General features: G+C 49.6%; 2 protein-coding genes across 2 annotated transcripts; both read right to left on the bottom strand.

Moving 5' to 3' along the window:
- Positions 1–9: 9 nt before the first annotated feature.
- Positions 10–12610, bottom strand: vit (vitrin). The gene is given in 21 exon segments (XM_070840911.1): positions 10–212; positions 438–951; positions 1033–1259; positions 2062–2165; positions 2250–2397; positions 2630–2695; positions 3155–3202; positions 3392–3454; positions 4462–4524; positions 4926–4991; positions 5370–5444; positions 7845–7907; positions 8794–8844; positions 8927–8965; positions 9395–9442; positions 10072–10257; positions 11603–11680; positions 11768–11901; positions 11981–12137; positions 12338–12427; positions 12534–12610. Coding segments are annotated over 21 exon segments (2433 nt in total). The 5' UTR covers positions 12568–12610; the 3' UTR covers positions 10–33.
- A 6233-nt stretch (positions 12611–18843) lies between these two features.
- On the bottom strand, positions 18844–24024 carry LOC139211143 (opsin-5-like). The gene is made up of 6 exons (XM_070841414.1): positions 23886–24024; positions 22634–22839; positions 20832–20931; positions 19837–19941; positions 19531–19754; positions 18844–19389 (listed from the first exon to the last, which is right to left on the bottom strand). Exons 1-6 carry the CDS (start codon positions 24022–24024, stop codon positions 18925–18927), a joined length of 1239 nt encoding a protein of 412 aa, XP_070697515.1. The 3' UTR covers positions 18844–18924.
- Positions 24025–24738: the final 714 nt, after the last annotated feature.

A 24738-nucleotide genomic window follows, 5' to 3' on the forward strand; every position in this document is an offset into this window, starting at 1 on the left:
CCTCGCCCCCGTAACCTCCAGCCCCGTCTGTCCTCAGTTTCTGGGCTGGGAGTTGAACTCCTGGCAGATGTTGTGGATGATCTTGGGTACGAATTTGTAGAGGTTGTCGAACTCGTCCACGAAGAAGGAGTGCTCCTTGTCGGGGTCAGTGGCGATGTACTCCAGCTCGTCCTGGGCGGCCCAGGCGATGCCGATGGAGTAGGCGATCACACCTGGAGCACAGAGAGGGACAGCAGGTCACACACACGGCAAACACACGGCAAACACACGGCAAACACACGGCACAACGCCTCGGCGTGGACGGACACACACCAGAGGAAACGGCTCTGTCAAAGCTTCTTTGATTATTCTCATGATTCTCAGTTCATTCAGTAAATGTTTTTAGGTCTAAAGGTGTAATCTGTCGGGTTCCGACTGTGTTGAGGTTGACCTCTGACCTTGGCGATGGACAGCCAGTGCGGGAGCCCTGACGTCGTCGTAGGAGCGTCCGTCTGTGATGACGATCATGATCTTGCGTTTGTTGGGTTTGGATTTGCTGAAAAGCTGCTCGGCAGCGTAGGTGATGGCAGCGCCGGTGCTGGTCCCGCCGCTCCAGTAGTTGATGCGTTTGATGGCGTTGAGCAGCTCGGCCTTGGAGTTGTACTGGCCGAAGGCGAACTCCAGCCTCTGCTCGTAGGTGTACTGCACCGCTCCGACCCGTGTGTCCGTGTCCGAGATCTCAAACTCCCGCGTGACGTTGGCCACAAACTGCAGCACCGTGCGGAAGTTGCCGGTTCCCACGCTGCTGGAGCCGTCGATGACGAAGGCGATGTCGTTGGCGTTAAGGCAGGTTTTGCTGCACACCAGCCGGTCCGTGTCGCACACCCTCTTCACCAGAGGCTGCGCGGCCTTCCTCAGAGCGAACCAGCTGTTGACGGGCAGCGAGAAGAAGCCGTTTGTCCGGCACACGGCCTGCAGGACGAAGCACACACACCTCATTTGAAGCACCCTGTTTTAAAGAAGCCCCGACTCGCCTCTGTGGTAACAGCCCACCTTATCGACGAAGTTGGCCTCAACCAGGTTTTGCTTCTCGCTGTCATCAGGTCCCTCGATCGTGACGAAGAATATGTTGATGCCGGACTCCCGGGCGAGCCGAGACGCCTCCTCCACCTTGTCTGTGGGCCAGCCGTCCACCAGCACCACGGCCACGTTGGGGGCTCCTCCGCGGTTCCCGTTGGCGTCGCTGAAGTACTGCCTGTTGATGTAGGTGAGGGCCTTTCCTGTCGGGGCAGCAGGGGGCAGCAGGGACACAGTTAAAACGATGTCACAGCCTCTTTGTTTCCAGGCCTGTGGCTGAAATGCAGGAATGCATTCGGGGAAGGGAAAGTCATGGGAGTGTAACCAGCCTGTTATTCACACAACAACAAATGGATAAAAATACACATGGACACTAGAAAAACCAGTGAATCAAAAGAATTGACTTTTTAAAGTGCTCATTATGCACATTCAGCTCAGCTGAGTCTTAACTGAGCAACGTGAACAGAAGCAGGCGCGTACAGATCTGTGTATTTGTACACAAAAATACACATTTCTGTATGAGCTGTACTGTTTTAATGGTGTACGATGACAGTCGTGGTGACGTCCCATCGTTTAGGTTGGTCCTGTTGGGGGTCTGAACGATGGCGGAGCAGCAGAGGCTCTGCGGACACTTTCCAGCTGCTCACGCTGCCGTATGATTACAGAGCACCAACACAAACAATGCTATTTGTACGTCAATGCAAAATTTAGCAGGTCATAAAGACGCATGTGGCAGCGGATTCATGCTGACGCACCAACCAAGGCAGAAAAACAGCGCTCTCTCTCTGAAGGCTGACCCCCCCGCAGGCTGGTAAAACCAAAGGCTTTTTGGTCAGAGCAGCAGGACTGTAATTTAACTGACGGTTTCTCGCAGCAAATTTAGATTTAATTCCATCCTTGCATGTGAAAATGTGCCTTGCTAGTAAAGCGTGCGATAATTGCCCCCCTTTCACTTTCACACTTGTGCCTGCAGTCATTGACTGTCGCTGGCAGCAGGTCACTCACCCACGTTGGAGAGGCCCCCCTTCTGCACGATCTTCTCCACGGCCGCCTTCACCTCTCTGGAGCTGGAGTGCGACTTCAGGCTGATCTCCGTCACGGGGTCGTCCCTTCAGACGGGAGCAACAAGTACCAACGTTACGTCTCCTCATCTAAAAGGTCACACGGTTACACAAGAGGACCCGGGAGGTTACCCGTATTGGATGATGCCCATCATGGGTCCGGCCACGCCCACGTTGATGGCCTGAGCCACCTCAGACAGGAAGTCCTTCTGGATCTTAAAGCGCCTCTTCCCGATGCTCCAGCTGCCGTCCATCAGGAAGGCCAGGTCCACCTTACAGTCTGCGGAGAGACAGGACAGTAAAGGTTCCCTGTTTGGACATGAGTGACGAGCCGGTGAGCGCTCCTACACAGCCGTGAGGCCCCGAGGACTCATACAGCCGGTGGCTTTAGTTCACGCCACAGATTCTGATGCAGGGACTTTGATATTTCTGGTGAAAACTGGTGCAGAGGATTCTGTATAATCTGAAGTAAATCCTTCTCATAGTGGCTCAAAGAAGCAGGAGGTACGTACTCGGGTCTCCCTGTGACACCGGCTCGGGCGCTCTGGGGGCAGCCTCCTGCTCTCGAATGTTGAAGCCTGGAAATCAAGAACATACACGTCCGTTCAAGTCTGAAGCTGCTCTCTGAGTCTTTTGAAAGCTTTGTGTTCTCATCGTTCTGAAAATGATAGAAAACTCCACTCATTACCTTCACACCTCCTACGGCCATTTAATCATGTTGTCATGGAAACAAATCTTTCTAAAGCTTCTTTCTGACGACAAACTGAGAGAAAATGTCCACTTTTGTAGAAGGTTTGGTAAAGTTTCCCCTGAACGCAGCCCATCTGCAGCCGTCTACTTTCGAGGATCCAAACCTCGGCCGGTCTCTGAAAACTGATTTTTCCCTCAACAACCACGAAGCCTGTGATTACAGGCTGAGCAGGAGGCCGGATGTGTCCTCGCTTCGGTTTGGACTCACAGTAACAACTGAGCACTTACTGGCAAAGCGGCTCGTTTGCAGGGGGGGGGGTCAGAAAAGGAGCAGCAGGGTCTCTCACCTGATTCATACAGGTTTACTTCCGGCTTCCAGGCGTCCACCGGCTCCACTGTGAGACGACATGACAGAAGCTGAGCGTTAGCACGTTAGCACGTTAGCACACAGCAGCGGCATCACTGTGGTTACGATACAGACACACAGAGCAGCGGAGCAACAGACGGAGCAACAGACGGAGCGGATCGTTTCCGGTGCTGTCTGTGAGCTGATGCTTTCTGTTGCCATGGTAACCACTGCTCACCTCTGGTGTGCGTCGAGTCCGGCGGCGCTTTCCGGCTGCTGTCTGAGTCCGAGGAGCGAGACACTGGAAGTAAAGACATCATGGTGTGACACATCTGGAGACACGGCCCCCCCTCACCCCCCTCACCCCAACAGAGGGAAGCCTGGCCTTTAATCTGATTTAAAGCACATCAAACATGTTTCCCCTTCAAAGCACTTAAAGGAACAGTTCAACATTTTGGGAAACGTGATTATCGGCTTCTTGCAGAGAGTTCAATGAGAAGATCAATACCACCCTCACGTCTGTGCGTAGGGAAGGGGTAGAGCCAGCAGGTGGTTAGCCTAGCTTAGCATAAAGACAGGAAGCAGTGAGGAACAGCTAGCCGTAGCGCCTCTAAAGGCTCGGCTTGTGTTTTTATTGGTGCAGCTGAACACAGAGCAGCTCCTGCTCTCCTGCTCAGGTACATGTAGGTGTACGGTGAAGTCAATCTGCTGCTTCCCTGCTCAAATCAACAAGTGGGCAGATTTGATCAGTGTTGATTCTCTAGAAGCAGATGAACGGATCAGTAGGCGAAGGGCAAGATTTCAGACACTGGAGGCCGAAACGTTTGGTGTTTGCCTGAATATCTGCTAAGCTAGGCTAACTAGCTTCACATCTAACAGACCTACATGACAGTTACTGTGAGTGTTGAACTGTTCCTGGGAGCCTGCACGGCAGTTCTTACCGTGGCGGCCCGGGTTCGACTCCAGCCCGGGCCATTTGCTGCAGCCCCCCCCCCCCCCACTCACCTTTCCTGTCCTAACAAATATTAATTCTCAGATAAAATCCTACTATTATTCATTCTCAGGTAGATTCTCATTAAACTGACTGAACAAAACAACGTGCAGATTAAAGAACCATTAGAGACAAAGTGATGATGTCACAGCTCATTTAAACAGGACTAAAAATAAAAGTAGTCCGATAAAATGGAACATGGTCGAATCTGAGCAGAATGAATGAGAAACAGTCAGTTTACAGTCTGCGTATGACAATATGAAAGCTGACCCCCAACACTTGTTAGTTCCCCATAAATAGAAGAGAGACACACTTACGGTACGGTCCAAAGTTATAAAACCAGCGCTCATATTCTGAGATATCAGGCCTGTGATCCCGAGCTGGAGGAGGATGGTGTGAAACCTGTTAGTGTTCCCACAGTGAACGTCACACACTTCCATGGTTGTGATTGGTCGATTATTCCTTCCGACCAATCGCAGACCAGTGGAAGCCGCGTCTTTGTGCAGAATGGTCACCTCACAGCATCTCTGTCACATGCACAGTGGACCTGCCCTGTCCCCCCCCACACTGACAGGATGGCTCATATGGCTGGCAGATGTAAATGCATGTAAACACTTAGCGTGGACTCACAGCTGGAGCTAATTCAGCACAAAACACAGTCAGCAGATACCAAAGCATCACTCACACAGGCACACATGCTACAAACACGGACACAGGTGCAGTAACCCGCCCCTACCAGCGGGGGCAGTGCACACAACCTGTCATGTGTCGGCTGACTTACCTGAGATCTCAGGTGTGTCTGTCTCACTCCACATGTATCCTGAGTCTGGAGCAGTATAACTAACATCTGAATGTACAGCAGAGAGGGTGGAGGCATCAGCGACTACAGCGGCCACGTTCAGTCTGCTTCATGTTAGCTTTAGTGCTAATTGGCAAATGCTAGCATGCTAACATGATGAGCTAAGACGGGGAACATCACACCTGCCACTGTGGATGTATTATAAGAGGTAACATGTAGCACGCTGACGTTAGCATTTAGCTCTCAGCGCCGCTCTCACAGAGCCACTAGCATGAGCTTAATACACTCAAACGTTTAACATTTAAAAATCATCGATCTGGCTTTGGGTTAATACATTTAAAGCTGAGACACGGTGACACCTACCTGAACAGATCATTCTCATTTTGAACATTAAGGAAAACATTTACATTAACATGTGCTCGGTACCTGCCGGTCGTCGAGCTCCAGGGAACCAATCAGGACGAGGGTAGGGGGGGGGCGGCCAGTCCCTTCTGGGAAAAGCTGTGCAGGAGAAGATTAGAAAGCTGAGTTCAGGACAAGCGTCGAGGAGGAGCAGCCACACCGCTGACCTCCACTAATGCTGCCATGTTATTACAGGGGTTTGAGCCAGCAGCCAGATGTGGAGGTTTGGCCTTCCTCTTTCTACGAGTTCTACTCGCTGCTCTTGTCCTCACACTCAGAGTTTCAACCTGAGTTTTATCGGCCAGACTCTCGGTTGGCTCGTGGTAACTGAAGTATGACTGAACACTCGCAGCCCAAACAGCTGAGCAGAACCATCACAGGGCATCGCATCTGTCCAAACTGGCTGGGCCGTAACAGCACACTTGAGTTGACCCCTCCCCGCGGTGGATGGCTGGCTTACACAAACAGCCAGCCGGGCGCTGAGGTTCCCATCCAGTGGCAGCCAGTGAGCGGGTCTTTGTTGACCGGGCCGGGCTGTGAGAGCCCAGCCAGCGGCCCGGCGAAGCGTGGGAGTATTATTGTAGAGCTGGTGTCAAACCAGGGACAGTGTTGATAGCAGGACGCAGAGATTAGCCTAATCTGCTGCTGGTCAGAGACCCAGCGCTGCACAGCAGACAGTAATGTTGTCTTTCCTGACGAAACAGGTGCTTTAAAAAGATTGAGTTAAACTCTCCTGATCAGAACCACTTCAGTGGTCACCGCGGTCAGAGGGTCAGAGGGTCGGCTACCGATGTGATGGGCTGTAGCTCAGTCTGCAGCGATGTGCAGCTTCTCCCAGAGTTAGACAACGAATCTGATTTACATTTTAACACCCACGCAGAGGCTCAGCGGACAGAATGGTAACATCTTTTCTGGAGGTTTTTCACTAATATTTCTGGTTGTCAAGTGGGCGTGTTTCATTGTGAATGTGAGGCTGAACTGCATCGTAACATTTCCACAAAGCTGAGCAGTAAATTTGAACATCTGTTCAGGGCAGCCGTGTGGCAGAGCGACAGGAGAGAAAACCCCTCAGCTCATAAATCAGAGTTCAGAACTCCAACATTAGAAAGCTTCCACCCTGCTGGAGCTTCCATGAGAAAGACAGTGAATCCCTGCCGGCTCCAGGTAGCTGATCCTGACCTCTGACCTCTGACCTCCAGCTCAAAGAATTTCCCTGAGGGGATCAGTAAAGTATCACATCATCGTGCAAGATGACATGATGCTCAGTCTTGAGACCGCACACACTGTTTTAGAAATCAGATCATAGAATCAACCATCATTTAACTGGATAAACTTCTACTGTCTAATTTTAGGAATCCATGGTTTTACATTCCACAGAAGTAAAAACAGAAGCGCATTCCTCCCCGAGCCAAACCTAGCCTGGTCTGAACGGCGACAGTTTTCTATTCCTGACAGGCCGGAGAGTGGACCCAGATCCCGTCCACGTCTCTGTGGGAGCAGCACCGGGCCCCTGGGTCATCTCTCTGCCTGCAGGCGTCTACCAGATGTCGTAGATGTTATGACAGCCCTGACAGAGGGTGTTTCTCACCGCGCTCCTATCTGAAGGAGACGCCTGAGAGTGAGCCGCTGCCTCTGATCAGTGGAGATCAGGTCAGCGACATCACGTCATCGCTCACTTCAGAGGCAGATCGACGCCACCACTCCTACATCATGGTTTTATTTCTGCCCGGCGTTTCTAGAGGACTGAACGCTCACTGGCCTCCAGCATCCCACAGAAGGAAACTTTACAAAATGGGGTTTTATTGCTCCAGTGCCCCCCACCCCCGTTTGATCAGACCAGTTTCTCTGCATCAGTGAGCGTCTGCTGCTGGTGAGGACTCCTGCTCAGCGTCTGGACATACTTACCGGGCTGGACTGACTCTTGGTCGGAGTCTGCTCGGGTTTAACCCTGTTAAAAGCTGTTTGTGGCGATGAGAAACAGGCAGATAGAATAAAAGAGGGGGGAGGGGGAGGAGGAGGAGGAGGAGGAGCAGGGGAGCGCTTCAGGTCGGGGGCTCCATCCACAAAATGCAGCCCAGCTGTTTGGCTCTGAGAGCAGCTGAAGGCATTTTGTCCGCAGCATGATATCAAAGAGAGGAGGATATATGCTGGGCATGTTCACAGACCTTCGCTTGGCTTCATTTGCCTCTTTTCATCTCAGACAATGAAAACATGAGTAAGAGGATGTGTCTGATGACTCAAAGCAGCGGTTATGGTGAAGGAATGCTGGCAGAGGTGCTGGGTGGATCAGAGGTGATCCCGGGGTGGAGATCCCAGGGGCTTATGGGTGTGGACACGCTGGTCAGAGGTCCACGTCTCCTGGATTCTTGTCCCGGCAAAGACCTCAGCCCCCCCAATGCCCTTGACCTGCATTCCCTGTCAGCCCCACCATGTCTGCTGTTCACTGAGTGTGTGTGTGTGTGTGTGTGTGTGTGTGTGTGTGTGTGTGATGAGGCTGACCTGGGCCAACTGGAGAGGGTGGCTGCCTCCTGATAGCCGACCCTGCCTCTGGTCTGCGCAGACCTGCGACGGAGATCAGGAGACAAACGTTATGCGTCGACATGAAAGAACATTCGTCTGCACACTTTATCTCAGCAGTCATGGTCCCCTGAGGAGTCACTTTTACTCCCTTTTAACTTCACCCCTCACATCACAAGCAGATCGACATTATTTCTTGGTGAAACGTCTCAATCACCTGTTGGACCGTCATTAAAGTTGTTTCAGAAGTTCATGGTGCCCTGAGGATACATCCTATTATGGCGTATAGAACTCATCCTGTACTTTATAACCACAATCAATGACATTCCCATCGGCCTCGGCTGTGATCTGAGCTCATTACTGAATGTAAGCATGATGACACACTATGATAAAGTGGTTAAAAAGAGTGGGTCAATATGGAGCTGCAGCCAAACTGGGTTAACTTGTTGTTGTGACTCAGTGAGACTGCTGTTCACTGACCACAGATCAGTGTTAAACACCACAGGGAGGGAGGCAGCTACCCCCTCCCTTAATACAGCTTCAAGTACCTTGTTGTCCACAGGGCCTGACTGACCCTCAGTGATATGGAAAGGCAGAGATTTCATTCATTATTGTTGGTGTTAGTTTGATATTAGTTGCTATTGGGTCATTGGATCAAAACAGTCTCACAGAGCTGCCGGCATGGCTGCAGACTCCTGCTAAAGAGTCATCCTCACTGAAAGACAACAGAAGAATCAATCAAACGTGGTGCAGCCCTTTGTTAGAGGACAGTGAAAGTCTGCAGCAGCTGTGCAGAGACAGAACAAAGACGCCATGCAGAGTTCATGTTTATCAGTACACAGGAAAGATGGAGCAAAGAGCGGCTGTTGAGACAGTGTGAGGCTGTGGTACAGTGGAAAAGACACATCAGGAGGAGTGAAGCTTGGTTTACCTGCAGTGGCACGCTGTGGGGATCTATTCGGAAGGGCACTTCCTCTGAATACTTTGGAGAAAGGCCACGGTTTAGTTCAACTTGAATGCTTAGAAGTGGTGAACAGGACTTTCCAGTGAGAGTGCTGACATACCTTGGCTGGGACTCTTCCCTTGACCACTCTGTGACTGTCCTACACCAGTGTTGAGAATAACAGAGTGTGGGCAGATTTAGACAAATAAAGCTAGACTGTAAGTTAGAGGCAAACGTAGCAAATGTAACATGGTTTTGGACGTAATATAAACCAGCAGCTCCGGCGTGGTCTTACGCTTTTAACTTTTTGGCTTAAAGCAAGTGAGCTGAACTCATCTCACTATTTGAATACACAAGTTGTGCCGTTGATAAAGACAAACTTGTCCTTTTGACCTTTTGAAAACAGGACCCCCGATGCCTTTATCACTAATACACGATGAATCCCGGTGCACACCACACCCCGAGGCCGGCTGTGAAGCAGACACCCCGTGTCTGATGTAAACACATGTTCCAGCACATCCCCGTGTAAAGCAACACCCTCGCACCCGCTCATGCCACCCAACCCGACGCTGACCCCTGTTTGCTTTGCTTCACTTACTTGCCGCTGCCACAGAGGCCAGGTATGGGTGACTGCTGCCTGGAAAGACCAACGGGGTGCCAAGATGGAGAGGAGAGAGATAATGTTACAGAGAACGAAGCAGAGGGACATGGTTGGGAGGTAGTTTGGCACACGGCCCATCTCATTCACACACATACCTGAAGACACTGCAGCTCAGACTGACTGTAGCTGCATTTCTATCCACAGGCGACTCACAGTGACTACGTCTGACGGTGTTTTCAGCTAATAAGAGTGATGAACGGTCTGCTGATCAAGTGTACGGCTGAATCAGTCGAGCAACTGAATAGCGGTGCAACTTAATCACAGACAAGCTGTAATTTGTCATGATTGCAGTTGTGACGTGTAATTACAAGCTGCAATCATCCATCTTCATCACTCAGTTTCACACAAATGAAAGCTTGTTCAGGCAAACAGCATTTCCAGTTACAGGCTGCTAGTGTTGTTAGTTTGACGTCGGCCAGGCGGCTCGCTGGCTGCAGCGGATCTCCTGTGTGGATCGATTTACTGGATCATTAACAGCATCCTGCATCCGAGTAAATGCACAGTCCTCCACATAACAGACATGGATCCATTGGTTTACAGGCAAGAATCCACTTTTATACATGTATGTATGTGTGCCAAGATCATTGGAATATGTTTTAAATCACCTGCATCCCTGATTTTATGGACAGCAGCTCGAGCCTTGGCAGTGGTGGGTGGGGGTGGGGTGGTGGTGGTAGTTGGGGCCGGTGTGGTGGTGGTGGTGGGTTCTGGTGTCGTAGTAGTGGTGGGTTCAGGCGCGGCTGTCGTTGGCAGTGCTGTGGTGACCGCGGGGGGTTTGGCCTCCTTTTGACCTGAAAGGAGACGACAGATGAAGGAGACGGATGGACGGGGAGGAAGAGCGTCTACAGTAACGGCTGTGTAGTAACACATTCCTGACATTCCTCATCAGACGGCAGCTCCCACTCCTCGTTCAACCTGAGCGAAGTTCAGCATGCTGGAGTCAGGCATGGGGGGGTGTGATCTGGTGATTTGTGGGGTAAATGATGTCTAGATGTCTGGCCACAAAGTGACGTCTAAGTTACATTTAACCTTTGTTTATTTCAAAAACTATATTTCAACATGAAAAGGGTCCTAAATACATGCTAAAATAAGGTGAGTGTCATATTATATTTTATATCACATTTAGTGTAAGTTTTAACCAGCGTTCACTCGGTCTGATTCCAGACGTCTGTAGACATCTTCTCCACACTTTTGTGGGGTCCCCCAGGGATCTATTTTGGGTCCCCTCTTATTCACCATTTACTTGCTACCCTTGGGGCAAATCCTGTGCAGACATAACGTCGATTTCCACTGCTATGCAGATGACACGCAGCTGTATGTCCCATTAAAGTCTGGTGCCACTGATATTTCATGCATTATATTCTGCCTTCATAACATTGATTACAATCACCCCCTGAGGCCTCTCCTCTAGTCTGGGTGCCTTATCGATTAATGTTTGAAAAGAGGCCCATAACCTGGGTGTCATCTTTGACTCTGAGTTGTCTTTTGGTGCTCAGGTGACACAGGTGGTGAAATCTTGCTTTGCCCAACTGCTCACCAACATCAGGTCAGTCCTCTCCCCTGCAGACTTAGAAACAGTCTCCCATGTTTTTATCTCTTCCAGACTTCATGACTGCAGTTAATTTTGCTCTGGAATCAGCAGGCGAAACACCCACGGACTGCTGTGACCACATCACACCGATCCTTGCTGCCCCTCACTGGTCATCTGTGAGTTTTACAACTGATTTAAGATTTCTTAAAGCAACTCTCTGCATGAAGATCTCAGGGATGCAAGGTCCTGCAGTCTGCTCATTTCTACTAGAGCAGGTTTACATGGTTTACTGTTCAAAAAACACATGATTTTTCTTGTACCAGACGTTTCTGCTGCAGCTGTTTGAAGCCTCCAGCACAATCTGCTGCTTCGCTCTCGCTTTTGGCATCTTCATGTTGCTGTGAGCTGATGTTAGCTGATGTTGCTTATTCTATTGTTATTTGTTGTTTGTTTTTATTGTAAAGCACTTTGTAGCCTGCGTTGAAAGTTGCTGTATGAATAGTTGTAAACAGTTCTGATTATCTTTTGATCAATACACTCAATGACAAACTAAACGTGATGCACCACAACAGATGGTGTGGGGGTAAGAATGAGGCTCCTCTCACTTGTTTTCACGTAGGTGGGTCTTGAAGGGACGTAGTCCAGCGTCGACGGGTAGATGACGCCTTTCTTAGGTTTCCCCACTGAAACACAGCAGAGGTTTCAGGCAGGTGATTGGAGGACGAGCTCTACAGCACTGAGCTGAACGCGGTTCGCTCCGTCGCCGTTACCTGAGACCACGAAGGACTCCCTCCACTTGGGTAGAGACAGGGAGCGCACGCCGTTGGAGCTGCTGCCCTGGTAGACGTTCTGCCCCGCCATCTTCCTCACGATCACCTTCCCTCCGGCGTTGGTGACGACGCCACTGTGGGCACAAACATCAGTGTCACATTTAACCATCACAACAACGCTTCGGCTGCCATGGCGACGCCTGACAGGATCACCTGTGGATGGCGGCGTTACAGATGCTGGAGATGGAGGCGAAGACGCCGGTGCCATAAACCTGCTGCTTCGTCTCCTTACAGCGCGCCGGACATTTGACTATGAACTCTGGGAGATTAATCTTCCCCGCTCTGACATCACACTCAATGGCCGGAACAACTGTGGAGGGAGGAGGAGGAGGAGGAGGAGGAGGAGATGGTGAAGAGGAGGAGGAGATCAGTCAGATATGATTAACTGATTAAAGTAATCAATCACAACGATCAGTGATGACAGGGACAGAATGATCATCACTTATTCTGTTTGAGGCCTTTACAACTAAAGCAGTGAGGGGGGGCTGATGGTCATGGGGGGGGGTCTACCTTGTTTTGGCTTCTTGTTCTTTGGTCCGTTGGGTTTGGCCCAGCAGGTGGAGGACAGGAGGAGGAGGAGGAGGAGGAGGAGGAGGAGCGCTGTGGACACAGTAACACAATCAGTGTCACATACACACACACACACACACACACACACACACACACACAAGATTCTGAGGGGGTGTTGAGGCCGGCGGCTGCTCACCGGGCCCGATGGCGCCGAGCGATGCTCTGATCATGATGGGCGGTGTGCTGGTTCAGAAGGTCAGCCGGGTGTCCTCGTATAACCCCCCAACCTCAGAGAGAGAGGACAGGCAGCGCAGAGTCGGTCCTCGTCAGACACACGGACCAGGAGGGCTGCGGGACCAATGAGACAGCGAGCGTCATGTGAAACATGTCATGTGTCACCTGTGGGGGAGGACCGGCCCTCTGTGATCCTCTCTGAGACGGTTTTTACACTTCGCAGCAGCTTTTCTGCAGATTGAAAAGTGGGTGGAGTCTGTTCAGTCTGAGCCTCAGACACACTAAGCTGAATGTGGACAATTAAACATCTATCATGTTTACTGTGCTGAATCAGAGGCTGAATCAGAGGCTGAATTAGAGGCTGAATCAGAGGCTGAATCAGAGGCTGAATCAAAGGCTGAATCAGAGAGGTTGAATTAGAAGCTGAATCTGAGGCTGAATTAGAGAGGCTAAATTAGAGAGGCTGAATCAGAGGCTGAATCAGAGGCTGAATCAGAGGCTGAATCAGATAGGCTGAATTAGAGAGGCTGAATTAGAGGCTGAATTAGAGAGGCTGAATTAGAGGGGCTGAATCAGAGGGGCTGAATCAGAGGGGCTGAATTAGAGGGGCTGAATTAGAGGGGCTGAATCAGAGGGGCTGAATCAGAGGCTGAATCAGAGACTGAGTCAGAGAGGCTGAGTCAGAGGCTGAATCACACACTGACATAATTGTCCACATCGTGTGTTTACAGTAAAGACCGTTTCTCTCTGCATCACTCAGGTTCAGAGGCTCTGAACTTAGAGGCTTAATCACAGTCGACGTTCACGATGACAGCAAAGTCAGTGAAGGCTGGAGGATGAGCTCAACATGGGGGGGGGGGCTGGAGCTCCTCACTGGGGAGGTCTGGGGAGGACTGAGGGCCCCCTGTTAACAGAGGAATGCTGAACCCCCCCATGAGGGCGGCGTCATGTCTGTCACTGCCGCCACACACCAGCAGGTTCAGTGTGGTCATGTGATCATACAGCTCAGGTGTGATACGGGCCGACTGCAGCGTAAAAACACAGGGTGAGGAGGAGGATTAACCTGGGGGGGGCCTTCATTAAGGCGACCCTACATAAATAAAGTTGTTTTTAAAAGAAACAGCTCTGAGTCTCGTCCTCAGTGACTGTGACCATGTGAATGGCCAGGGAGGGGCCTTAAAGGAGGCGTTTCACATTTTGGGAAATACACTTATTCGCTTTCTTCTCTTCTTGATGGGGTTGGATTGATACCAGAGGCACAAAGACTGAAAATGGGCAAACTAACCGTCCTCTGTGTGAACGTGGCAAACACTTTTATTTTGTTTATTTGATTCATAAAAACAGAATAAATGTTTTAGATGAGATAATGTGTAATGTGAAGTGATGCTAAGCTAAGCTAACCAGCTGCTGGCTGTAGCTTCATATTCATCTTGCAGATAAAATCCCACAGTTCCTTGAAACTTTGCCGCGTGTCTCCTAAACAGCAGCGTCCCCTGACGGAGCTTCGTCACTGGTCTGAACCATCATCATCATCATCAGGTTCCTTTAAACGCCGTCTCCACGCTCACGTCTCTGTTACAGCGCCTACATGAGGCGGCTGCTGTGTACTGCAGTGACATTTCTCCTCTGATGGTAGTTTGGAGTGAATACAGTCGACAAACATAACACATCTTTCTGTTGAGGTGAAGAAGAGTAAAGCTTCAGCTGGCAGCGACAGGACTTCCCCTAACGCAGCTCTACATTTTCATCTGACGTGACTTTTCCACCGCGTTGTGCTCGATCACTGCTGCACAGTCAGACTTCAGGCTGAGGGAACAAGCCGGGACAGATGTGTGTCTACGGAGCAGGAGACCGACCTGCAGCGTACAAGGGGTGAGTCAGCACGCCTCACTGGATGAACTACAGAACTCATCTGTCAGACACTGGGGGGGGGGAGTGAACCCCGAACAGCACGTTTCCCAGCGTAGAGCTGCTTTTACAGCAGCACACAACGGACACTGATCCTCTGAGGAGTCCTTCAAAACAGGCGTGACGTCACTGTAGGAAAAACTGCTCACTGGATGACAGTAATCTGAGACGTCTTAATTTGTGCTCTCGGCCTCTAAATGCCTCCTTCTCCGATGAGACGCAGGGCAGATGACAAACAAACACTGTGGGGAGTTTCCTGTGCAGCAGAGATACAATCTGACTCTCACACACCTTCAGCCGCTCCCGTCAGACCATAACTCACACCGGGTGTTCTCACATACACCTGTGTCACCCTCTAGATGAGGGCGTAGCTGTAGCACAGCCTCAGCTACACCTCTGCAGTGCCACCAGGCTTCATTTCTGCTGGGTGGAGTTCACAAGCCAAACACACTTCTAACTGTGAAGGAACGGTACAAAAAACAAGCAAAGCGACCAGCGAGCGATTCTCACGACCACTTTTAAGGTAAAAGGTTTCTCTGGGGGGGCCTCCGTCCCTTTAAAACCCTGCAGCTCAGACAGGTCACATAGTTTGAGGAATTATAGTGTGATTCAGTTCGGGGTAACATTCCCACTACAGCGGGGATCACATGCACAAAAGAACACTCACTAAGATCACAGCAGGCTGCTGCTCTGACAGTGACGTCAAACACAAGTCTGCTGTGAACGTCACAGCTACATGGTGGCTCGAACACACACACACACCTGAGTCTGCTGCACCGGGGGCTGAGGGGGGGCTGAAGGTTGACCAGCACTGATAGCACAGCTGAAGCAGAGGAGTTACACACAGCAAGGCATGAAAGTCAATTCAATTCAATTCAATTCAATTTATTTTGTATAGCCCAATATCACAACAGAGTGTCTCACAGTGCTTTACAAAGTTCACTGAAATAAACAAGAAGTGTAACGTCAGGGAACGTCTGCACAGGAAGGTTTTTTATCACTGACAACATGGAGGATCATCACACACTGATGAGCTCCATGAGAACACATTAACCATCGTAAACACACCAGTCCTCCAGATCAGCGTTCACACTTCATACGACCAGTTCCAAACACGGGAAAGTTGTGCTTCAAACCATCACGTCACTGCCACCATTTTCTTTTCTTATATCATCGTGTTGGTGTGTTTCTTCAGATCAGATGCTGGATGTCCCCACTGGATACTGAGGATGTGGTTTTGATGTTTTGAAGTTTGTACCTGACTTCATGGATTACTGGTAATGGTGGTTTGCAGGATGGTCACTCTGGGGGTTATGGTGGTGTGATGTATTAATACAGAGCTGGTTCCTGTTTTTTAAGCTTGTTGACCAGATGAAGGTGTCGGTAATAAAACCTGTGGCGTGGAGCGAGACTGCAGGCGTTCCCACTCTGGGGCCAAAACAGACGGACGGGACTTCAGTCTTCAGTCAGGGGGGCTGGGGCTGTTCTGAGCATCAGGACCAGTTTGGTTTCACTGTTTCACAGTATTTACACCCCACCCCCCCAGTGCCAGGGAGGGTTAACCTCCAGCATTCACAGGTGTCAGAAATGTACAGTAAGCATGTTGGATGTGCCAAGTGTTGTAGCAACAAGCCGACTAAAGAACCACTGGAGAGATCAGACGCTCAGGAGAGCCAACATGTCTCTACAGGGTCACTTCTGCTGGGACTGTTTGTTTATGGAGCACAGAACAGGCTGAATTACTTTGATTCTTGGCACAGACCTGAGTGCATGCCAGAGCCTGTAGCCTGCTGCTGGACATATTGTGTAGAGACCACCTGTGCTTAATCAGGCTCCTTCAAATCACACAGAAGTGTACGCAGAATACACAAAGAAATGTCAAACACAATGTAGGAGACATTTGCTGCCTATTAGGCTGTCAGAGTCACTTCATAATAAAGGCTGGACTGGCTGAAACAAATAAGAATAAATAAACGCTGGGTCATTTCCACAGGCTGGGGTTACCACTGATCAGGACCTGACTCAAGTCATTCTGCAAAAAATCTCCCTTTAGCAGAGAGGAAGGGAGCGTTTACAGGAAAAAGCTAAAGCAAACAGTGAGTTTGGGCAGCCTGTCAGAGCTCACAGGCTCAGCAGCACCAGAGGAACCGGGGGGAAATCTCAAGAAGTAAAAACACATTAATACCTCGAGCAGTGCGGGTTAAATGTCTTATAGACCTGATTAAATGTAATCTACTAAAATTCGCAACGCACTCAATTACGCGCAATTACGCACCATTTACAAAGTGGAGAAGTGAGTGACGCCACGCAGCAGCACGGAGCGCACAGCTCTGCCTTCAAAATCCGATGGAGGTGAACTTACCTGAGAAGGTAAAATAATCCTCCAGGCGTTAAAAAGTAATTCCCTGCGCTGTTTTCCCGAATCTCTGCAGTTTCATTGAAGGAAGACTTGGAGCAGCGGACGTGTGCGCAGCGCTGTTGTTCCACCTGGACTTTGACTGATCGCTGCGCTCATTAAAACAGTTCTCCCTCTTTGCCCATCCCACTTCAGGCACCCAGCTCCTCCCCCAGGCAGGGGGAGATCAGTGACCCGGGGCCATCCACCGGGGGAGGATGCAGAGACCTGTCACAGTGCCCAGAGAGCATCCCACTGTTGGTTTGGCTGCTTTAAACCAACAGCAGGAGGAGAAGAGGAGCTCCAGGCTGCTGAAAGCTGAGCTGCTCTCAGGTTATCTGCTCTGCCAACCCGCCCTCACACTGGGGAATAAACCCACCAAGAGCCACCCCCCACCTGTCTGGGACACAGACACTGACAGTCACACCTCTGGGGTTTGTGTGTCTGCTGTACATGTGCCCCCCCCAGCAAACACATCCTTGGGTCTGCCTGTCTGCAGTAGAACAGCTCACTGAGGAGGAACATGTCTCTGTGAAGGGGGAGGCGGGGGAGGCAGAACAGGTAAGAGTCAAAATCCAGAAGATTCTTTCAAAGCAAATCTGAGTAAGTAGCTTCTGCTTCTGTTCCCTTTACATCCGGAGAAACAAAGATATTCTGAAGAGTGAATTCAAATCCAAAATGGCCGACTCCCTGTTGGGTTTAGGTCACCTGAACCCTTAAGTGTGCCACATGTTCGTGAATGTTTTCGTAGGGGGCGCTATCGAGTCGTTTTGCCCAAAACCCATAAAATCTGTCAGTTTTGACTAATAGTAATAGTCACTCCTTGTATTTCAGTGGGGCCTTGCTCCGCGTGGTGCCGGGCTCTGGACATGTCAGCTGTATTTAAACATGAAGTCAGTGGATCAGACGGATGTTATCAGCTGTGTGATGGAAAAATGCTGAAATGACAATTAGTTGTTGATCACCTTTGAAGGCAGAAGTGGAACTGAGACACGCCAAATGTATGTCTGCCCTGCAACTGATTCTAAGAAAAGGACATGGCGAGACAGAGCTGAGTGTGAGGGCAGATGATTAGAAAACAGGAAGTTGCCCCGGCTGTGTCTGTGACTTCTAAATGCTATGTTTTACCTTATAAGGAAGGAAAACCGTTTGTGCTTATGATACGGCCAACTGCCTATAAAATTCTCTCTGTTATGTCTTTGAGTCAGTCGACTCCTCCACTCTAGAAGTGTGTGTGTGACTTGACTCTCTTGCAAGATAATAAAGAACTCAGTTTGCTTCACATTGCACCGAGCTTGGTTTTATTTCATTTAGCGATTTTCCACAACAGGAAGGATAACTTAGACTTTAGAGGCTGAACAGAAGGTCTTAGAGGTCATATGGACGCCTTCATTAATCATGTGAAGGACTTCGACCTAAAAGAAGAGACTGATTAACCTCTGTGGGCAAAGAAGTTCCTAAACATTTAGGATGATTCTTTTTCTTGATAAGCACACCTGTACAGTGGTCTACTGATGGTTTATATATCATAAGAATGTCAAAGCTGTATTTTATGCTCAGGACCTGGAGTAGATGATAGTCTGCTGATGCTGCTCACTTCTCTTTGAACAGTGCCGTTAGTTTGACAGCTTGTCGGCATTCAAACGTCGTCCTGATTCACCACAGAAACAGTTTATGGTTTTCTGCTTTAATGGAAACCTTTGTGATGACGCCTCAGACACATGGTGCTGAAGTGAAGCCTGGCTTTCCTTAGGGACTGTGGGATACATGGACCATCTGATGGCACGCTGCCTTCAGGGGCAGCAGGAGAAATGGCAGCAGAGGACGGTTCAGTGTTTCCACACGTTACATTACTGACGGCAGATATCCTCACTGATGATCACTAGAAACAGCTGGAAATGAACAGGTGTGAAATCCCACGTGAGATTGAGAAAATAATTTATTGACACTGGTAGCATGTACAGTTTATTAGCACGGGTCAGACCAAAACATATAAAAACACTCCTAATCTCCCCCTGTAATCCAAGTGTTGTTTCAGTGAGGCGGGCCGTCAGAGCCGGTCACACCAGTACTCTGACGTCTCCACGTGTGACGGCAGGTTATCTGACTCCAGTGTGTCAGACGGAGGGGTCTGAGGGGGGCTGTTGACCCCCGAGTCGCTGTCAGGATTGGATCCATTCAGCTCTCCGGCCGCGTATTTCGCCTCAGACTTGTGGAGAGGAAGTGATGCGGGCGGGGGCGGGGCCTCAGTCTTGGGTTTGATGTTTTGAAAGTGCTGCAGATGCACCAGCTCCCGGCGCTCTGGCGTGCACGGCAGCAGCACAGAGACGTCCTTGCGAAACTTGGAGCTCATGCCGAAGTAGATGAGCGGGTTGTAGAAGCTGGCAGACTTGGCGAAGAGACGGGTGACGATGCTGGTTGTGCTCGGCACGTGGAAGCCCCAGGCCGACCACATAGACACCACTGCATATGGCGACCAGGCCATGATGAAGGCTGTGCAGATCACAATGGAAATCTGGAGGGGAACATGAGGGAACAATTGTGACGACCGGAATAACGTGAGAGGAGGTTTACTACAGACAGGCCTCATTTTACGTTTCCGATCAGGCCTTTGCAATAAAACCCTCAGAAGTAACCTTTCTTCCTATTCGCCTACCCTCGTGACATCTCTCTCCACCGTCCTTTGACGGGCGGTGAGGAAACCATCAGCCGACATGGCGTTGGTGCTTTTCACAGTGTTGATGATGGAGACGTAGGAGAAGAGCATGATCATCACAGGGATGAAGAAGCAGAAGATGAGGATGGAGATGATGTAGGACTTGTAGATGGTGGAGTAATTGGCTTTGGACCAGTCCACCTCACAGGTGCCGTAGCCTCTATCTGAGGAGCATCAGACACAGGAGCTCACATCACAGCTTCTAACACCACGTCTGGTATGTTCCTTATCTCTGTGAGAACAGACCTGTGTAGCTGCCCCAGCCCAGCAGAGGAGCAGTCGACCAAAACATCGCTCCCGTCCAAATGCAGATGAGCGCTACGGCGATTGTGTTCATGCTGATACAGTACGCTGAAAAAACAAGCAGACAAATCCTGAATTCAGTGTGTGCAGTGTGAGAGGGGTAAACGCTGTGACTCTGGCAAACACAGGTCGGAAAGAGTGAGAGGCACTTAAAGATGCAGCATTCTTGACTTGTCACGAATGTCGAGGTTGTGACATTTATTGAACAATGAGGTCTTTTCTTGTATTAACAGCCTTTGGAAAACATCCGCGACTGAAATGAACCTCTGTTGACAAAGTACACACAGCTTTGTGTTCAGGGGAAGAAAGAAAATCAATCTCTGTATTTATAGCTGCGCTCACACGCCTTATGTCAGAGTACCAAACTGTACCACGGGCGCAGTACGGCGTGTTGCTATGGGTTACCGTTCTTTGTATTGTTGCTTGGATACCTGCACGTGTCTGCCTTCATTTCATTTGGACCTAAAGTAAAGCTGCTTTTTTAATTCAATATGTGTTTCTATTTGCAGTGTCTACATCTGAGCACAGCTGATGTCCCACCAGTGCTCATAGTTTAACCACCCATGTAAAAAACCCACACACAGGTTTATACTCTCTGTTTCATGAACAACCACGAACACAGTAAAAACTCTTTTCCCATGCTGTCAACAGAGGCAGTCGCTCCACCAAATTTCCGTATAATTAAGACATTCTTCAGCATCACTTACACCTGAAAATAGAAAATGTCGCCTCAAATTAACTTAATGACATGTTGGCAAAATGTAAATGAAATTGCTGGAGACAAGTGGTAGTAATTTCCCAGGCTGAAGTCGGTAATAAGGCTTCATTAGCACTGAAAAACACACTTTTCTGTCAGATAACAAGTGCAGGAATGTGCGGCAGACAGGGACGCCGGTCTGAAGCTTTTCTTCAGGCTCTCACTCCAGCTCAGATGCTACCTTTGCTCGGGTGGCACCCCTTGATGTATCTGGTGACGCTGATGACCGTCAAGGTGTTGATGCTTGCGAGGCCGAAGAGCAAGGTGAAGAAACCATCGACCTGCAGGCAAACAGAGAGGAGCTGAATCACGACATCGCATCTCTGAGCACGTGTCTGAGTGAGTGTCGAGGCCTCAGGCTGCCCGTCGCCTGCCTGATTGTCTGGTTTTACTTTGGACTTTATCAGAGAGAGACGCTCTTCAGATGAGGCCCGGAGCATTTCATCTGCACAGAGCAGGTTCGACGGCTGCCAAACACATGAAACCATGAAGCTTTTTGAGCGTCCACTTCCTTGTTTGTGGAGATGACCACAGCTCTCATTAGAGGGAATTAATGCCACTGTGTTTCAGTCTGGCTCCAACTGTGCGACACCCAGTTCCCTGCTGTGCCATAGCCCACTCAAGGTCTCTCCTCTCTTGATCTGTCTTAGTCCTAATCCTATTACTGTCACGTTTTTTCACCCTTGCATTTGGCAGATTACCGTACTGCCAACATCTAGACCCGTCTGATGGTGATGCAGCACCCGTCTATTGTACATTTCATGCTCTCAGCTCGTCTCAGCCCTGCCTCAACGTGGATCAACATTCTGGATCACAGAACAAATATTTTTGCACACTTTTACACTGTTTGCCGTTCCCTGTTGCTACATCAAAGGGCTCCATGAGGCTCTATTATACTCAATAATATCCTGTCCCACAGGGTGCAAAACGCAGGGATCTGGCCCAGCTTGCAGCTCTTCATGTCCCATCATGCTCTGTGCACTAACCTGCTAATGCTTCTCAAATGCCTCCTTCACCCCCCTGTTCCTTCCCTCCTCTGTTTCTGTCACTCCTTACTTTTCCCTTATTTACTCCTGACACCTCTCTCAGGGGACGGGGAAATGAGAGGGGCGTGCTGCTATCCCAATATTTCTCCTTCACCTGAAAAAGTGCGGCTGGATGTCTGAGAGATGAGATCACCCCGGTGAAGCCTGAGAGCAGCAGACCTGCGTTCACAGTGTCTCTGCTGCTCTCAGGCTTCAACAGGGTTTTGGGGTTTATGTTTCTGAGACTGTGAAAGTGTTTTCGTTCTCTCGCTGCAGCACGGATATCACAGTTTCCACCACAGCTCGCCTTGAGCAAGAAAAATACCCTGGATGAATTCCAAGCTAAAGTATGACAACTATTTCATTACAAGCTGAGGCTGCCGGACGAAGAAAACACAGCAATGAACACACAGCTTTTAATTCAACACAAACTACTTTGCAAAAAATCTTAATCGTGCCGTTAAATCATTCTGCAAACGTCGTCCCTGCAGCTCGTATTTGTTTCCTGTTTGGTTGTTGACAAGTGGCATGCTGCTCAAAGAGTTTCCCCAGTTAAAGGCCTCCACAGAGATAATCTTATTACAGATTTAACCTCCAGCCCACATGGCTACAAGCATAATCCCTCACACACACACACACACACACACACTCACACACACACTCACACTATGTGTGTTAGTCACTTTAAGACTTAGTGAGTCACTTTAAGACTTCCACAGATTCCTTTAATGTACTTCATTAATTAGGACTGGCCCAAGAGAGCAGATGCAAACACATGTGTGTTTTTGCAGCTCTGTACAGTCGTCACATTCACACATCGTTCCCGGCAGTGGACTGATGCTGCAAACTACACAGCAGTTTAAGATTCGGTGTCAGATGTCAGATTTGATCGGATAGATGTGAAGAATCTTGAAATGTGCCTCTTTTAAATCCACTATGGTCTTGGTCTGGCTTTTACCTGGCAGGTCCAGATCCAGGTGATCAAATACCCGTCGTCCTTGAAGATATTGAATATTTCCAGGATCCCTCTGGAGTAGCCGAACACAGAGATGCTGGCGTCAGAGATGGCGAGATTTAAAGTGAGGATGTCTGTTGGCTGAAGCGAGGCCCGCTGTCTGTACAGGACAAACATCACCAAACTGTTTCCAAACCAGGACAGCCATCCTGCAGAGAGCCACAGACAGTAGAGTTAGTGAACAGGCAGCTCAGGGGTGCAGTGGGTGCTCAGCCTCACAGCAAGAAGCTTCCAGTGTGGGGAGTCTACATGTCCCCCCCCAGCTTGCCTGGGTCCTCTCCGGCGCTCCGGCTTCCTCCCACAGTCCACAGAGTTAGCTTAGCGACCCGTAGGTGTGAGTGTGGATGGTTGTCTGTCTCTATGTGTCCAGGATGGACCCCCAATGTCAGCTAGGACTGGCTCCAGCCCCCCCACGACGAGGATAAGTAGTATACATAATAACAGATCACAGTAGAGTAACAGATCACTGTAACAGATCACAGTAGAGTAACAGATCACTGTAACAGATCACAGTAGAGTATAACAGATCACTGTAGAGTAACAGATCACAGCAGAGTGTAACAGATCAGTGTAACAGATCACAGTCCTGACCTCTGTCACTGTACTAGATTCAGAGTATTAGCAACTGTGAAAGCCTTAACCTTCAGTTGGGCGTCTGTATCCATGCCAGGACGGTTGGGAACACTGAATACCTGAGGCACAGTTCACCTGTATCATCAGACTCACTCCTCTCAGGTCATGTGACCCATGTGATCCACCACAGGATGGTGTCCAGTCTCTCTCTGGGGTTAGATAACCTTGGCCAAAAGCCACGGGAATCTCCTCGGTCTCTGTGTCACAGCAAATCCTCCAACTGAGACAAATGGCGTCGCCAACACGAGCGGTGTCAGCGGACGGGTGTTTGACTCAAATAAGGAGCGACTCTTTGCTGCTGGTCCTGAGGGATGTAGAGGACGAGAACTACTGGGAGACTACTGGGGGGGTGTATTTGTCCCCACATAGCGGAAAGAGGAAATACTTGAATCTTTCCGTAGTTCAATTCTCCGTTTCATAGGGAGTTTACCAGCACAGTAACGCACAGAGGATAACATGTTTGAGAACTGAGCTCCTACTACGACGTCTCAACCAACGGATACACAAAGTGTCCAGTGTGACATTTGAAGTTTTGTCTTCCAGTGTTTGATGGCAGACTTACCCAACACCAACAGGTAGACTCCAATGACGGTCTCTCCCTGTTCGGACAGAGGAGGGTCTGTGTGCAGAGCAGTGAGGTTGTTATTCCTCCACGGGATATTCGCCACCTTCAGAGGAAAGCCCTTCAGCGTTATCTCCATGGTGTCGGTGCCTCGACATGAATCCTTGCTGTGCTCTATGGTGGCTCTGCTCCCGGCTGCTCTCAGTAGACACTGCTCTGTTCCCCCGCGAGGACGACCGGCCGATTCATCCTAAATCCAGATTAGAGGCAGGCACTAATACCTCACCACTCACTGTGCAAACCACTGCACCTATAATCCTATCTATTTCTTAACCACTAAATCCATGGAGATTTTGGGTGGAAATCCTGGCCAACAAGAAAATGTCTACTCAGCTGGTTTGATGATGGAAGCCATCTTTGGAGGAGTTTAACTTTCCTTTGAATCTAAGACTCTTCTTCTTCAGCCCCTCAGCTGATGCTAAAGAAAAATCACAGTCTGTATAAAGAATTGATTGGTCGGTATCAGTCTGTAAAGAAGCGTCCTCTGATTGGTCGGTATCAGTCTGTGTAAAGAAGCGTCCTCTGATTGGTCGGTATCAGTCTATAAAGAAGCGTCCTCTGATTGGTCGGTATCAGTCTATAAACAAGCGTCCTCTGATTGGTCGGTATCAGTCTGTGTAAAGAAGCGTCCTCTGATTGGTCGGTATCAGTCTATAAAGAAGCGTCCTCTGATTGGTCGGTATCAGTCTGTGTAAAGAAGCGTCCTCTGATTGGTCGGTATCAGTCTGTAAAGAAGCGTCCTCTGATTGGTCGGTATCAGTCTGTAAAGAAGCGTCCTCTGATTGGTCGGTAT

The sequence above is a fragment of the Pempheris klunzingeri genome, chromosome 12 (genome assembly GCF_042242105.1).
Source record: "Pempheris klunzingeri isolate RE-2024b chromosome 12, fPemKlu1.hap1, whole genome shotgun sequence".
Classification (NCBI taxonomy): Eukaryota; Metazoa; Chordata; class Actinopteri; order Acropomatiformes; family Pempheridae; genus Pempheris; species Pempheris klunzingeri.

What these genes read in the sequence shown, in the direction of transcription:
- LOC139211143 (XM_070841414.1), bottom strand. Translation starts at nt 24,024, where the DNA reads ATGGAGATAACGCTGAAGGGCTTTCCTCTGAAGGTGGCGAATATCCCG. An exon ending in CCTGGATCTGGACCTGCCAG is followed by an intron (nt 20,932 to 22,633) that starts GTAAAAGCCAGA and finishes GTTTGCCTGCAG; the next exon opens with GTCGATGGTTTCTTCACCTT. An exon ending in GGGGTGCCACCCGAGCAAAG is followed by an intron (nt 19,942 to 20,831) that starts GTAGCATCTGAG and finishes TTGTTTTTTCAG; the next exon opens with CGTACTGTATCAGCATGAAC.